Genomic DNA, 17491 nt, shown 5'->3' on the forward strand with positions numbered 1-17491 from the left:
CTCCTTGGGACTTGGGGGCAAAGGCAACTGATGCAAATACGATGATCTCATGCTGCTTGCTATCTATGAATAACAAGTGTTAGGCTTGCTATCTATAAGAAATGGGCTGGGAAAAAAAGAAAAAAAGTAAAAAAAAGATCAGGGCCTTATATCCTGGACCCATGCAACAAGACATGTAGGAGCACAAAAGGCCCAAGGAGGACTGTCATGCCTAAGGTTTTTGAGAATTGGAGAAGAATAACAATTACAAAGACTTTTAAATAGTATGGCTATTTGTGGTGGGGGGGGGGAGGTGGGTGGGCATCGATGCATTGGAGAAACGCAATGAAATTCTGAAGGCAAAATGTAAAAGGCATTGGGCCTCCTTGGAATCATATAAAATCCTTTGTTTCTGACCCAGGAACTCGTATTTTATGCCAGATTCCATGGAACAATCACAGGCTAAGTTAATTAGCTTGTTACTAGAGTAAAATGAAATCCCAGACCCCTAAAATCTGAGAAAATATGTCCAACAGTCTTTGTCGATGTCCTTTTGCATGTATTTGTTCTGGGGTCAAAGACTCTGGTTATGCATACATATCTATCTCATGATTTGGAGCATTACTTATGAATTTTCCTTAGACATATATTCCCTTTCAGTATTATAGTGATAAAGCTTTGTATGCATAATGATTTTTTAATAATTCTAATTCCCTCAAGATATATACATATATTGGTATGGCCAGCACTCACTCTAGACACATTTTAACTCTTGCACTGCTTTTACCTCTTGAGGAACAGTCACCTTGCTGTCAGAAAAAATTAAAGGTATTATGGCTAATTTGTAGACTCTTTAAAAATATTTCAGTTTATTAACTCCTCCCCATGGTCACTTTTAAAGACCCCCTAGAAACGAAAAGATTCACTTCTCTGCTGAAACACAGAGAAATTTAGGGACTGCACAAGTTCCCCGTCTAATTACTAGCAAAATTAGCACTAGAAGCTTTGTTACCCAGAGCTTCAGTTGTCTAGTAAGATTTCTACCCACCTATATTGTTTCTCATGAACAGTACCCCTCACCTACATTATTCATCAGCTGTTGTACAGGTAACAGTGGTGACTCTCCTGGCTTGGGTAGTCCACAGTCCCGTGAATAAGACTGGAATTTCAGTCATACCTAAGGAAACAGATTCAGGAAAGTAAATAATAGAAGTGGAGGAATTTGGAAAGTGGCAAATGACATCAAGCACTTGGTTAGGTACTGCCACTGTGAAAGGCTACAGCATGAGCTGTGATGAAAGCCAGCCTTTGATGTGATCTCAAAGAGAAGTCTAGTATATTCCTTCTCTCTCCATTTCTCTACCTTGCTCCCAAGGGGATTGGGCAAACCTGGAAACACTGCCCTAGATACCTGCATTTTCTCTATGAGTCAAAGAAAGTTTCCTAAGGGAGAACAGAATGTAGAAGACATCTAGAATTTCCCAAATTGTGGGTTGAGTTCTGAGTTAACTTCTTGCTATATGAGCTTCAGAGAATCTCCTGGTTACAGCCTTCATCTAGCTCATCTGATAGTAATACCTTTCTGTTCAACAATTAGTTCTATACCTTAAAAGTGCCCTCAAAGCATTGGCCTCTGATGCATTGGGTATCATCTTGTTAAATATTCAAGGGTAGAATGACCAGCAACTGGTCCGAGTGTGAGGATGTCATCCAGAATGTGAAGAGGAGGTGGTGACTGTGCTGGAGGATCTGGAGAGAGAACTTGGTGAACCAGGAGAGCAGATGAAAAGGTTGATGTGGGACTCTGTGTGTGTGTGTGTGTGTGTGTATGATACAAAACGAAAGTGGGTGAGTCAGGGCTCTTTCTGAATAGGCTCCACCACACCTATTTCTTGTCATTCCACCACCCCTCGAGCAGTGGTTCTTGACTTCATTTAGTTCTCCAACACTTTTGAAAATATGATGGACAATATGGGTCCTCAGTGTATTAAAATTAACCACTACCATAGTAATGCCCTTTTGAATCTAAATGTTCTTAATTACTCATAGGTCCCAACTGATCCTCTCGGGAAGGAAAAAAGTTGTTGTCTCCAAACAGATCAGGAATCCCTGAAATTTCACCTCTGGTCCCATAAGCCGCATCCCTTTTAAGAGGCTGGTGAGGGGAAAGGCTGCCTCTGGGGGCTCACCTTTTCTAGAAAGCCTCAGCTGACTTCAGTGAGTGGTGAGCCACTCTGCAGAAGTGAGAGTTTCAGGTAGTCAAATGGACAAGTATGAATTTTTGGTTTTTTAACACGTTTTTTCTGGTTACACACATTTTTTAAAAAATTGATTGAATGCTAAATTTGTAATTACTCCTTAGTTTATAAGGACAGAGAGACCAGAATCACATGGTAAATAAAAACATCTCCTGAATTGATTCTCTTTAAACTGTAGTTTTTAAAAAATCTTGACTCCGTTTTTGATGTTTGATCTCTGACAGCTTTCAACCTCTATCTTCCCCTTCCCTTCTGCCCCACATCTGGGCAAGTTTATAAGAAATCCCAGTGCCTCCTCACTTGGCACCTGAAGGAAGTTCAAGCTATGCAAGCCCTTATCTATTTGTGCAGTGAGAACTATTTCCTGGACCCATCCCCTAACCACAATAAAAACCACAATAAAAACCACAATAAAAACCAGGGCCACTAGCTCTCACTCTCCTTATGCTACTCAAGCCAGTTCTGGACCAGCTTGGGTGCTGCCCTGCTATCCCCAGAGAGTTCCATGATGAGAGTAATAAATTTTTCATACATTCTTGTGTGTGTGCATGGCATCATCCCTAGTAACTGGGAAGGGGGGTGGATACCACCTCTGTAGTATCATCACATTCACAGTTCAAAGATATGTAACACAGAATGTGAAAGGGCCGTATAATCCCCCATCCACCCTAGTTAACCATGTTGACAGTTTGTTGCATATTTGCCCTGCACAGTCAAATCTTGACACATCCATAACCATTCTGTACCATTCTGGATAAGTTCCTATGCCCATCTTCAGTCCTTTTACCGACTGATGTCCACTGTCTGAACTTTTCCTTCCTTTCTTCATCCCATGTACATGTTCTCTGTGTTTCTGGCCCCTGGCACCACAGATTTCATCTTTCTCATGCCCTTCTCATATTATTCCCTTTTCATATACTTTTCAGGTATACACAAACTTCCTACTCTTGCATTTCATTTGGAAGATTTTCTCCCTTACAACAGGTCCCTTCTTTTCACTGGATTATTGTTTCAGATGGAAAGGTCAGGACTGATAAAGGGATAGCAGTTCCAAAGAAAATACAGAGTTAAACGGGAAGGTATGTAGAACACTGAATGGGAGCATTCACCAGGATCCTAAGTGTGAAAAAAACAACGGACATGAGATTAGATCAGAACATCAGCAGACGGTTCCAGACCTAAGCAAAGCAACAGAAGGGAAAAGCTCAGGAGATTTAATATGGTAGTTTTTAAAGCATCTTATGGATGATGACCCAATGCTCTGATGTCTTATACTCAGAATACCGATGACTTTTTGTAACGCTGAAGATGTGATGGGAAAGCACTAAGGGAATTTCAGGTGACTAAGCTTAAATGAGGGAATCTGAGAATACCAGTATGAAGCATGACACCGTAAACAGATTGGAATTTGGAGTCAAAAGCCAAGGGTTTAACTAAGAAGACCCGATGTGAGACGTTAACATTAGAGGAAGCTGGGTGAATGGTATATAAGCACTCTATCTTTGCAACTTTGTTATAAGTCTAAAATTATTCCATAATTTAAAGTTACTAAAAATAAAAGTCCAGGGTTTAAGCCTTGGTGCTGAGGCTTGGGTTTTGTGAATCTTCAATTCCTCATCTGTAAAACAGGATAATGATAATACTCATTTCCCTGTGTGGTTGTTGTGAGGACCAGCTGTGGTTAAGTAAGTGGAAGCACTCTGAAAAACAGCAACGCCCCAGCCAGTGCTGGTCACTATCCCAGGGGAGCATCACGCAGGTGTCAGAGGGAAGCAGTAGGCACAAAAGCTGTTTACTATGCAGGTACTAGACACGGGGAACACCAAAGACCCATTTACTGTAAAACATCAGCAGAGCTCTACGGGATCTTTAGGGATTAAACACAGATACAGATCTTCCTGGCATGTTGGCTACAGCAGTGCCATTTATTACATTATTAGAAGAGTTTAGCAGCCATCTCAAAGAGAATAAATAAGAGAGATGGGGGTAGTAAGAAACAGGAAGGCGCGAAGGAACCAAAAGGAAAGTAGCAGCTTCAAAAACCCAAACCTGCCTCTCTGAATGTCTCCAGACCAAAATACACTTAGTGGAGACAGGAAGAAAGGCATTTTCTAGTCTCGACCTACCCAGTACGACTTGGCCAGTGATTTGGAAAACTTGCACACAACTTGGATTAGACCAGCTCTGCCACCACGTGGATCTTCTGATGGCGGATGAGGTTGCAGTGGCGATTAAAGCTTTTCCCACATTTGTTGCAATGGTGAGGTCGTTCCCCTGTGTGGCTTCTCTGATGCTCGATGAGAAATGAACGCCAACTGTAGCTCTTGTTGCACTGGCTGCACTGATAGGGCTTTTCCCCCTTGTGGATTCTCTGATGCTGGATGAGACCGGCACTCTGACTGAAGGCCTTCCCACACTCCTTACAGTGGTACCGTTTCTGAATATTGTGGATTCCTCGGTGATTAAAAAGACCCGAACTCCGACTGAAGGTTTTCCCACACTCATTATATTCGTAGGGTCTTTCTCCAGTATGAACTCTTTGATGTCGAACAAGACCTGAGCTCTGAGCAAAGCTCTTCCCACATTCTTCACATCTGTATGGTCCGGCTCCTAAGGGGTTTCCCCAGTGCCTCTCTACCCCACCCTTGTGGTCACCAACTTCTCTGTGTTGTGGATCCTGCTGTGATATCTCCCAGGTCTGTCCGTAAGACATTTTCCCATGTGGTTCCACTCTCTTAGGACAGTCTTTCCTTAGCACCAACTCTCTGTCCTCAGTCTTGGTCATTCCATCTGAAATAAAAAAGACCAGGTAAATGTCACTTGTTCCCTGAGCCTAGTGACAGGAGGGTCACTATGTGCACAGAAATGCAAGGTGCTTCTATCCTGATGTCACTCTACGTCATAGAGTAGGGAGGAGGTTAGAAGCAGAAGGGCCAGTGTGTTAACACCTTCCTCTAGGTGATGAGGGAGGTTTGCCCTCTTTGGTGAAATGCAGCTTGGTCCACCCCAACATGGATGGGGCCTGGAGAGAATTTTTTTTATACTTCTTCATGGGAAGAGAAGGGTCAGGATCAGAGTGGCTTCTTTGGTCTTCCCTGAGAACTCCCTACCCTCTGTGAGGCAGGGAGCCTCCAAGTGACCCTTTCCAAGGAAACTGACCTCATGTATACATTCATTCATTCAGTCATTTATGGAACAAGTGCTGAGCTTCTCCTATTCTAGGTGCTTCAGGCAGAACTTTGTTTCTAATCCATAACCATCCCGGGTACATCCCCAGCACAAAGCCTTTGCTCTAGCGCCTCTCTCTTTCTGGAAAGCTCGGACCTCAGATAACAGCAAGCCTCACTCTCTCACTTCCTTCAAGTTTTTGCTCAATTCTCACCTTAATTTTTCTATTTAAAACTACAATCTGGGCTTCCCTGGTGGCGCAGTGGTTGAGAGTCCGCCTGACAATGCAGGGGACACGGGTTTGTGCCCCAGTCCGGGAAGATCCCACATGCCGTGGAGTGGCTGGGCCCGTGAGCCATGGCCGCTGAGCCTGCGCATCCAGAGCCTGTGCTCCGCAACGGGAGAGGCCACAGCAGTGAGAGGCCCGCGTACCTCAAAAAAAAAACCAAAACAAAAAACCCCCCTACAATCTGTGTGCCCCATCCATAGCAGTCATAATCCCCCTTGGTCAATTCTATTTGTGCTTCATTCTATAACACCACCTCCTAACATATCATCTCCTTATTTATATGCTTATTGTCTCCCCCTTGCTACAATCTCATCCTCACGGAAACAGTATCTTTCTGGTTTATTCCCTGAGAAGCAAGCTTGGCACATAGTGGCTGATCAATAAATATTTGCTGAATGAATAAAAGAGAAAGGACTGAAATCAGTGCTATTACTATGGCCTCAATTGACTGGCCCAGGGACCAGCACTGAGGCAAAGGCTGCCTGTAGGACTGGTTCATGTTGGACAGTGTCCAACCAACCCAATTAGACCCTCTCTGCTTGGAGGAGTGAAGGTGAGAATGGTGACAAACAGACCCAAACTGTCTAAACGTTAGAGAGCAGCTGCTGTAGAATTCTTAGGGTTCCCCAGGTGTGATTCCCACCTTGCAACCCAGAAAAGCCCAAGGAAAATTGTCCCCAACCCCCTCCTTTGACCAACATCTGGCTTTTTCTCCCACATCTAACTGCACTGTCCCTCACACACCTGGATAGGTACCTCTTAGGACTCCTCTGGGGTGAGACCATGGTTCTTCTCCTTTTAGCTGGGAGATGACAACAGGTTTGCAAAACAGAAATGTGCCTGCAGAAAATGGGTCACAAGTGAGATCAGTACTGCTGCCCAAACTTCACATTTATATCTGAAATGCACAAAGGAACTGGATAGAATATAAAAATGAAGATATTTCTCACCTTTTAATAATAATCATTTATACAGCCTTCCATGACTTACAAAGCACTTTCACATACATTATCAAACTAATTCACCACAAACCCCCTTGATGCTATTATCCCACTTCTTTAAAGAACTAGGGGGAAAAAAAGAACTAGGAAAAAAATAAAAAGGAAGGCAGACATATAGCTAGACAGACTCTATATTTAGAAAAAAGTCTGGAAAATATACAGCAATTTGACAAGAGTGGTTACTCCTGGGGAGTTGGACTTAGAGGAACTTTTACTTTTTACTATGTAAACTTATGCATTATTTGGAATTTTTTTACTATCACTATGAATTCTAAACGAAATTCAAACTTGGTGATATAAAGTAACTTTAAATGTTGCTTGGTTAAAAAGCCAAACAGCTGGAACTTCTATTTGGTCCTTTTAATCCCAAACACTATGTTACTTTACAAAATAAACTTGTCCTAAATGTATAACACACACCTGCATTGATAGTCCTATAGGGAGAATTCTCTGATCTGTAGATGCCCTCTGGATACTCTCCTGTAGCCACTGTAGATGCTTAATAAATATTTGTTGAATGAATGAATGACTAGATGGATGGATGGGGGAATAGACTTACTCAGATGTACCCTGGAAGAAGGGTTCTCAGCAGGGTTCTAGGTGCAGTTTGGAAAGTAGAAGAAAGGAGAAAATAGATGGAAAATGAAAAATCCAAGTCTATGGGGAGAGGAGGAAGAAAGTAGCAAAGGAACTGACTGGAAAGATGCTCATAAAGGGGGAAAATGAAACCAGAAAGAATTTTAATAAGATGAAGTCATGGGAGTCAGAGGAAGGTCTGCAGTGTGCACAGAATTTACTCATCAAATATAATTTTAATTTAAATCAAGAGATGTGTTCCAAAATCCATGATAACTGTATGATTGGTAGGATAAATGAAATAAATAGAAGTAGGAGGCACAGCGGCAAGAAAAGCTGTGACTTTGATACATATGGAGGTAAAGTGAAAATGAAAACAGGAAACCTCTGCTGTAGATGGGTTACCAGAAGGGTAACAAAAAGTCAGAAAGAGGCTGTGATGTTATGTGTGGGAAATTAGACAGAATTTGGAGCCAAATGCTGCAGGGAGAGCTAGAATGGGAAGTGCCCACTACTATACCCCAAGTGCCCACTACTATACCCCAAGTGCCCACTACTATACCCACTGGTGCCCAGTACTGACACCACTAAGGAGACTGCATACAAGGAAATGGCAAAGTCTATTCCATTGGACTTTCTCATCCAGTCTGCCACCTACTAAGCATATCTCATATCTTCTGACCGCAAATGTAAACCCAAATTGACAAGGGTGGCACTGGTAATTTCTGATAAGACCAGTTACTATATATTAAGCATAATGCATGCCAAGTGTTTTTCACAAATTGTTTGTATTCAATGCTCACAACAACCTTCTGAGGTACATTTTTGTTATAGACTGAACTGTGTCATCCCCACTGCAAATTCACATGTTGAAGCCCTGTTTTTGTTTATTTATTTATTTAATTTTGGCTGCATTGGGTGTTCGATGCTGCACCCGGGTTTCTCTAGTTGTGGCAAGCGGGGGCTACTCTTCGTTGTGGTGCGCGGGCTTCTCACTGCGGTGGCTTCTCTTGTTGCGGAGCACGGGCTCTAGGTGCGCGGGCTCAGTAGTTGTGGCTCGCGGGCTCTAGAGTGCAGGCTCAGTAGTTGTGGCACATGGGCTTAGTTGCTCCGCGGCATGTGGGATTTTCCCAGACCAGGGCTCGAACCCTTGTCTCCTGCATTGGCAGGCGGATTCTTAACCACTGCACCACCAGGGAAGCCCTGAAGCCCTGTTTTTGGAGACAAGGTCTTTAGGGAGATAATTAAGGTAATTAAAGGTGGGGCCATAATCCAATAGGACTGATGTCCTTAGAAGAAGAGGAAGAACTACCAGAGCGCTCTCTGACTCTCTCTCTGTCTCTCTTTCCCTCTCTCCACAGGCACATGCAGAGAGGAATGCCCATGTGAGGACACAGCAAGAAGGCCGCTCTCTACAATCCAGGAAGACAGGTCTCACAAGAAACCAACTCTGATGGCACTCTGACCTTCAATTTCTAGCCTCCAGAACTATAAGAAAAAAAACTTCTGTTGTTTAAGCCAACCAGTCTGTGATATTCTGTTAAAGCAGCCTGAGCAGACTAAGACAATACTATTCTTTTTTTTTTATTTTATTTTTTATTGGCACCTCAGCCTAGAAGCAGGTGCAACAGTGTGTCCCCACTCTGAGGGAAGGTAAGGAGTCACTCCCTGGTTCCTGGCCCTGAAAGGGGCAGGGCCTGCGGCTGGTGCTCACACCTTCTCGGGTTTTTTTGGGGTCTTTTTTGTGATATGCGGGCCTCTCGCTGCCGTGGTCTCTCCCGTTGCGGAGCACAGGCTCCGGACGCGCAGGCTCAGCGGCCATGGCTCACGGGCCCAGCTGCTCCGTGGTATGTGGGATCTTCCCGGACCAGGGCACGAACCCATGTCCCCTGCATCGGCAGGCGGACTCTCAACCACTGTGCCACCAGGGAAGCCCGACAATACTATTATTAACCCCATTTTTCAGAGGAAGAAACCTTGATCAATCGGTTAAGTAACCTGCCCAGGTACAAGCAGCTTCCAAGAGGCAAAGCTATGATATGAACCTGTCTGTCAAACCTTGAAGCCCATTCTCTAAAGTTGTGCTCCACAGTGATTCCTAAAAGTCTTCCTAATGTACCACGTGGCAGGAGACAAGAGAGCTTCCAGGATGGTACCCAGGGGAAGACTGCATGCAGGGGATCGGGACAAAGACAAGCACACTAGGCACTTGGAAGCACTGAACATTGCTGGTAAAGCGTCTTCTGACCCCCTGGTTTCCAAGCTCTGGTTTTTTGTTGGTTTGTACTTGACCAGGTGGGATATGTTCAACACCAGATAAATCCTGTCCCTCACCTGTCTTTCCAATACGGTGGGGCTCCTGAGCAGGGTCACATGTGAGCTGGGGCTCCTTAGGCTGGGACTGAAGGCCCAGTGACATCTGCTCTCCTAGAGACACTGTCTCTTTAGAGAGGACTTCTCGTTGGTGTCTGTAGGCTAGCATCTAGAAATAAAGAGACAAGATTTGACTTTTGAAGAAATTAACTGTCTAAAGAAACATTTCCCAGAGAGAAGCAGAAAGCTGTCTTATTTAATCAGCAAAGTCAAGAGGATACAAAGCAGAGGACACAAAGGTCCTTGGTGACCTACATATACTCTTTCCCTGGTGAATCTCCCTTCCTACCTCATGTTGTGGTTCATTGAGCTCTCTCTCCAGATCCTCCAGCAAAATCACTGCCTCTTCCCCATTCTCTGGACAGTGCTCCTGCACCCAGCCCTGCATCTCCTTGGGCAGGATACACAGGAACTGCTTCAGCACCAGCAGGTCCAGAATCTGCTCCTTCGTGCTCACATGCGGCCTCAACCACTGGTAGCAAAGATCACGGAGTCGGGTGAGAGCCTCCCTTGGTCCAGGGGTCTCTTGGTAGCAGAGCTGTCGAAAGCGCCTTCGGAAGATCTCCCTTGCCAGTGGATTACTGCGTTTCAGTCCGGATTCCTGCATTTGGAGGTGACTTTCTACCTCTGCTTTCACTGTCAGTTCTTCCCAAACATCACGAGCTTGAACATCCAGGGATATAACCTCCTTGGAGTCTGTATTCATTTTGACCTTGAACAGCTTAAAAGGCACCCTCTAGCTGGAGCTATGTTTTAGAAACACCTTTGGAAGTTCCCTCCTGAGCAGTAAAAATCATTGTTTAGGTAGAAAAATGGCAATAGTTAATGATAAAAAAACTGATAATATAAGCAACTGTCATACACCTAAAGCTCTTCACTGAAAGTAAAGTGACTTGGTGACCAAAGATAAGAATAGTGGAAAATATAAGGTCATAATGTACAAAAAGCATAGGTTTTCAAGTTACCCAGACCTAGGTTTTATTCCAGTTCTAACTTTTACTAATTGTTCGACCTTGTGCCAATTTCTTATCTTGTTTCAATCTCAGTTTTTTAATGTGAAAAAGAAATAGCAATAATACCATACGGAGTTCACAGAGGAATTAAGGGCCATACAGGTCACTCAGAATGGTTAAAAAGTTCAGACTCACTGTATAAAAATCAAATTAGAGAAAGAATAAATGGAAATATTGTTCTTGCCTTTAAAAATAATTTTTTTAAAATTTGTTTATTTGGCTGCGCCGGGTCTTATTTGCGGCACAGGGGATCATTTAGTTAGTGGGGGCAGGATCTAGTTCCCTGACCAGGGATAGAACCGGGGCCCCTTGCATTGCGAGCGCGGAGTCTTACCCACTGGGCCACCAGGGAAGTCCCTGTTGTTCTTGTCTTTGACTAAATGAACTAACTTTTATTGAAATCTTTACTTGAGTTTTTTAAATTAATCTTCAAAACAACCATTAAGGCTGGTTTCATTTTTACTAAATTTACAGAAAGGAAAGCTTAGGTCGACTGCAAGTCCTGTGAGCTTTCCACACTGCTCTGCTGCTTCCTAAGAGTAGCAGCCAACACTGCACAACAGTCTACAACATGCTTTCAGATACAAGACCATATTTAATCCTCACAATTACCCTCTGAGGTTTGATTACAATCACTATTTCACTAGATAAGAAATGGGGGCCAGGGGAAGTTAAGTAAGTTTCTTAAGGTCAAATTCTTTGTGCGGACAGTCCTAAGAATCCATAGAAGCCCAAGAGAAAAGTGTGCTCATATCCAGGCAGTGCCTGTGACCCAAGAGGACTGAGTGTCTCCAAAATGTCAGGAGTGCAGACCAGAAGCTAAATTCCAGCTTGACAGGCCCTGTGGCAGAACAGCTAGGAAATCGGAATCCGGGGCTTAGGGGTGGGAGGGGAAGAGCAGGGAGCCCTGATTGTGTACCTTTAATTTCTAGGCTCCCCAGGGATTTGTACGCACTCCAAGGTTTGAGAATCAATGAACTAAGGGAAAGGGAATCGGAAAATGTCACATTCTGCACTTGACAAGCAGTCCATTCAACGCCCCTTCATCTGCTTTTAGAACCGTATAGACACTGGCTCTCCACGAGGAAGGCTGCAAAAAGTCTTTACAAAATTGTCTTTAACTTCCTTGTCCCCGAGGATATTTCCCCAGACTCCAGGCGTTTCCTGCCCTGAGTCCTAATCCTGCTGCCGTTATTCACCGCGGTGACCCTCCCCGAGACCTCTCCCGCGTAACGTCCCCCCAGCCCAGGTGACGGAACGGCTCCAGGAACGCGGGGCACGACCACCGCCCCCTCCCCCCACTCCGCCCTCCCCGGGGCCGAGGCTCACTTTCCACACCCCTTTCTCAGGCACACCCACCCAACCCCGGTTCCCGGGCCGACTCACCGGACCTGGAAAAGGTGAGGAGGTTGGGGGCTCCCGCCCCGACGCTGGGAGGAGCGCGCCGGGAACAATGACCCTGCGGGGAAGACGCCAGCCCACCGCGGGGCCCACCGGGCACGGGCACTTCCGGCCGGTCTAGGATTCAGTGTCTCGTTTCCTACCTCCTGCGCGTGCCTCACCTGGAACCAGCCGCCGATTTCCTGGGCGTTCGGTTCGATTTCAACGGTGAATCACATAATCAGAATTCGTTACGTGTGTGGGCCCCAGATAGATTTTATTTATTTATTTATTATTTTTTTGAGGTACGCGGGCCTCTCACTGTTGTGGCCTCTCCCGTTGCGGAGCACAGGCTCCGGACGCGCAAGCTCAGCGGCCATGGCTCACGGGCCCAGCCGCTCCGTGGCACGTGGGATCTTCCCTAACCGGGGCACGAACCCATGTGCCCTGCATCGGCATGCGGACTCTCAACCACTGCGCCACCAGGGAAGCCCCCCAGATAGGTTTTAAACTGAAAACACAGATGAAGCACAAACCGTTAATTATTGAAAATACTTATTTTTAACACATTAAAAAAATTAATACATTACCTATGACTTTTTAAAAGGCTCAGACAATGCCAAAATTGATAAAGTAAAAGGTGAAATCCCACCCTGTCCCTCCTAAGCCTCACTTCCCTGAGATAACCGCTGTCACCGTTAGCTTGGAATTTGCAAGTATAATTCTCATCTCTGTCTCTGTCTCTCACACACGTTAGATAGATAGATGGATAGACAGGCATTGACCTATTTTACATTTAGCTTTTCCCCCATCACTTATTTTAACGTTTTCACGTCATGTATCCCAGACATCTTTATCAGTCAGGTAGGTCTAACTCATTTAGTGTCTGCATAATAATAGTACATCAAGTACATGCCTGGAAATTTATTTGACCAGGCCCCTACATACTGACAGAGGTCTTCTTTCTTTCCTACTTTTCTTCCCTCCTTCCTTCTTTTTTTGTTTTTGTTTTTTGTTTGTTTGTTTGTTTTGGTTTTGGTTTTATATGTTTGTTTGTTTGCTACAAAGTTGTCTGGATTCTTAGTAGTAATATAAAATCTGTCCAAAACCTATTAAATTACCTTTATTAGTACCAAAGAGCATAATTATAAGTACTGTTTGTCATTCATTAATTTTATTATGCCAAACAGAATGGTGGTAATTCATAGATTAAACTATGTTTTGCTTTGTTTTAATGGAACCTCGTTGTTTATTTATTTTATCACAGTAATAAGAAAGCACCTTGCATATTAATGGAGGTTCCATGATGCTTTTTTTTTTTTTTTTTTTGCGGTACGCGGGCCTCTCACAGCTGCGGCCTCTCCCGTTGCGGAGCACAGGCTCCGGACGCGCAGGCTCAGCGGCCATGGCTCACGGGCCCAGCCGCTCCGCGGCATGCGGGATTTTCCCGGAGCGGGACACGAACCCGTGTCTCCTGCATCGGCAGGCGGACCCTCAACCACTGTGCCACCAGGGAAGCCCCCATGATGCATTTTAACTCCAAAACTGTAGCTGTGTAAATTTCTTTAGTTGTTTTACGCAACCTAGCCATCTGAGGTCATTAAATAAACTCAAGCTTCATCTTTACTTCAGCTTCTTCCAAATATCCAATAACTATGTCTTAAGAGCACCAGCATGAAGAAAACTTGCCCCCAATCCTGATCACTTTCTCCAGCATACCTCACTTGCAAAGCCCTCAGTACAACTTTCCTAAAAACTATAAAATGAGAGTAAATGCTCAACTTCTCTTGGGATTTAAATGTGTTATTCTCTTCCATTTTTGATGCCTATCTGTGACAAGTAAACACGGTTTTCATGCTCTCAAATATCTCACTAACAGTTAATTAGGCTCTTTAACTGGTTTATGTGTGCTTGTTAAGTAGGTCAACTATAGGACTCAGGCCGGTTAGACTCTAGGGTCAAGTGGACAGCACATTGGACTTCCTTGTGGTCCAGAGAAAGACTGGCTCCCACGTGTCTGTTTGGAGGAAGATTCCCCTATAGCAGTACCTTGATGAGTGTCTTGGTACAGAAGGGATTACTTTTAACTTAGAATTGGGACTTTCTACTCAAAATATTTAAAATGCCATTAGCTCAGAGACAACAAGAAATGCTGACTACATGCCTTACTAAAAAGATTGAGGGTCACCTGAATCTGGAAACAGGCATATTGGGATACTGACTTTACTGTGTGTTATGTCGTAAGCTCAAAAAAAGAAGAAGGAGGAGGAAATGTTTTGGAGGATTGGTAACACAGAGATTGAGGGAACTAGCTGGTATGTGGTTAGATTCAAGTGTGTCCCATACAAATCTTCACTAACCCACCATGTAAGAGGTTTCAGTAAGCAAATGGGTACGCTGATCTGCTCTATGGATGTCAGCAACTGTTTTTTCAGCTCAGTGTTTGATCAAGGAACTTTTGAACATGGTGACCATGACTACCATGATAAAGGATGTGCATAGTCTCAAAAAAAAAAAAAAAGCCTTTCTTTCACTAAAGCTAATCAAGACACCACCACTGTTGAGCCACAACAAATCCGAAACCCTAGATATGGTGTAATATCCCAGTGGAAACAGCCAGTCACCTAATGGCAAGTTGATTACATTGGACTCTCTATGACAGAGAGAACAAAATCTTACTTCAAAGCAATAGACACTTGTGTTGGATTTGGGTTGGCTTTCTGTGCCTACCATGCTTTTGCCAGTACTGACTTGAAGAAAGCTCTACGCACACCAGCCCCAAATTAGTTGGACATTAAAATGAAATGATTTTCCCCTCAATCTCTATTATTAATTGGGTACTTGTGAATCCTTTCCTGTCCTTTAATGATGCCTTGACAGATCCCATAGCTTTCTGGTCAATTTTATGTATTAAAGGTCTCATCCAATTTGTTTCTAATTTAAAATTGTATTATCTATTGAATAAGTTATAGAGCCACGGATTCAAAATACAAAAAGTACAAAAGGGAATACATTGAAACATCTCCATTTGACTTTTCTATTGAGCTTGACAATGGTATTGCAGTTCTGTAGGAAAATGTCCTTATTTTTTAAGATTTTTTATTTTTTTTGGCTGCACTGTGTGGCATGCGGGGCCTTATTTCCCCAACCAGGGATTCAACCTGTGCCCCCTGCTTTGAGAGCACAGAGTCTTAACCTTTGGACCACCAGGGAAGTCCTGGAAAATGTTCTTATTTTTTAGAGATGGGAACTGAAGTGTTCAAGGGTGGTATTATCATGATGTCTATAATTTGCTATCAAATACTTCAGCCAGAGAGTATGTGAGAGAGAGCGCAAATATGGCAAAATGAATACTTATAAATGTAGGTGAGTATATGATGTTTGTTACACATAAACCTTTGGGAGTAACTGTGTTTCAGAATTCAGATTTTTTAAGACTATAAAAAAAAAATCCGAGTTCAGTTCACTTCGAGATTTGCCTCAGATGAGTTTTAGTGCCAAATTCATGGCGGAAAAAAGTTTTCAGAATTTTATAGATTTTGGAACTGTGGATAAGGGATCCTGGATATGTACTAGTCTCCCTCTCTCCCTCTCCTCCCCCCGTCTATTTAAACATTTTCAAATTTAAGAACTATTTAATAAAAATTTCCTTCCTACTCCTACCCCCCATCACCTAATTTCATCCCCTAGAAACAGCCAAAACCTTTGATTTCTTCTGTAGGTCTTCAGAGATATTTTATACATATAGAAGCAAATATTTATTTATAATTTATCTCCATTATTTTATACAAATAGTAGAATATTATGCATACAGCTCCCCATTTTGCTTGTTTAATTTAACAATATATCTTGGAGTTTTTCCCATAGCCATAGACATAGATTTACCTCTTTATTTTTGACAGTTGTATAATATTTCATCATGTAGATTTTTTTTTAGGCAGTCCTCTATGGATGAGCAATTAGATTATTTCCAATTATTTTCTATTTATAAACCATACTAAATTAAATAGTTTCATACATACATCATCTTACCCATGTATGATATATCTCTAGGGTAAATTCATAGATGTAGAATTTCTGAGTCAAAGAATATATGCACTTATGTATATAGACTACTAAATTGCCCTCAAAAGTATTAATAGTTATGAAAATTTGCAGCTCTCTAATAATATCTGAAAGTGATACCACCCCCAATTTTCATCAAACTTTTTGATCTTTGCCAAAATAAGAAAAAATGGTATATTATTGTAGTATTAATTAGTATTTCTTTAAATATGAACAAAATTGAATAAATTAATATTCATGTACATTTTCTTTCTGTGAAGTTTGTGTTCATACCCTTTCCCTTTTTCCTTTTGTGACGGTCTTTATACTGATTTGCATGATCATCTTATATTAGGGAAATTAGCCCGTAGTGGTAATTTGGAATTTTTCCACTCTAGTTCATGTTCATTTTAGTTACATAGAAATTTTAAATTTTAAAGTAAATTTACTAATCCTTTATGTTTCCTGTGATTTCAAGAAAGGCCTCCCTTGTGCCAAGACTATAAAGGAAAATTCTCATGTGGTTTCTTCTAGGAATTTTATGGTTTTATTTTTTTCCTTTTTAAATTTTTGAACCACCTAGAAACTATTCAGTTGTAAAATGTGAGGTGTGGATTACACTTAATTTTTTTTAGATGTCTACCCAGCTGTCCCAGTACCATTTACTGAATGATCTATCTTTTCTCCACTGACTTGAAATGCCATTTTTATCAAATTCTTAAATATTTGTGCCTACTCTTGGATTTTTCTATCCTGTTCATACTACAATGTTTTATTCATTATAGCTTGTAATATGTTTTAAAACCCCAAAGGCCTGTGTCTTCTTTGTTATTCCTTTCTGAATTTTCCTGACTACTAATGCTTGTTTACTTTTCACATAAACTTTAGAAGCTGTTTATCCAGTCTGAAAACAAAATTCTATGTTAATTTTTATTGGCATTATATTAAACACCTAGAGTAACATGTAGAGAAAATTGATATGCCTTCCTCTCCATATCTTGATTCAGTCAACAACATTTAAAGTTTTCTTACTATTGATCTTGTAATTTGCTCTTAAATTTATTTCTCAACAAAATGAAAAGACAACCTACTGAATGAGAGAAAGCATTTGAAAATGATATGACTGATAATGGGTTAATACCCAAAATATATAAACAGCTCATACAACTCAATGTCAAAAAACAAACAAACAACCTGATTAAAAAATGAGCAGAAGACCAGAATAGACATTTTTCCAAAGAAGACATACAGATAGCCAACAGGCACATGAAAATATTCTCAACATCTCTAATCATCAGAGAAATGCAAATCAAAACCACAATGAAATATCACCTCACACCTGTCAGAATGGCTATCATCAAAAAGTCTGTAAATAACAAATGTTGGAGAGGATGTGGAGAAAGGGGAACT

At 42.3% G+C, this 17491-nt stretch overlaps 1 protein-coding gene across 1 annotated transcript; it reads right to left on the reverse strand.

Annotated features, from left to right (window-relative positions):
* Nucleotides 1–4239: 4239 nt before the first annotated feature.
* On the reverse strand, nt 4240–10350 carry LOC307058550 (zinc finger and SCAN domain-containing protein 9-like; the record flags this gene model as incomplete). Its single annotated transcript, XM_079712056.1, has 4 exons — nt 4240–5027; nt 6439–6534; nt 9606–9753; nt 9934–10350. 4 exons carry the CDS (start codon nt 10348–10350, stop codon nt 4411–4413), a joined length of 1278 nt encoding a protein of 425 aa, XP_079568182.1. The 3' UTR covers nt 4240–4410.
* Between the last annotated feature and the right edge of the window lie 7141 nt (nt 10351–17491).

This window comes from Hyperoodon ampullatus (genome assembly GCF_949752795.1).
Source record: "Hyperoodon ampullatus genome assembly, chromosome: 10".
Lineage (NCBI taxonomy): Eukaryota > Metazoa > Chordata > Mammalia > Artiodactyla > Ziphiidae > Hyperoodon > Hyperoodon ampullatus.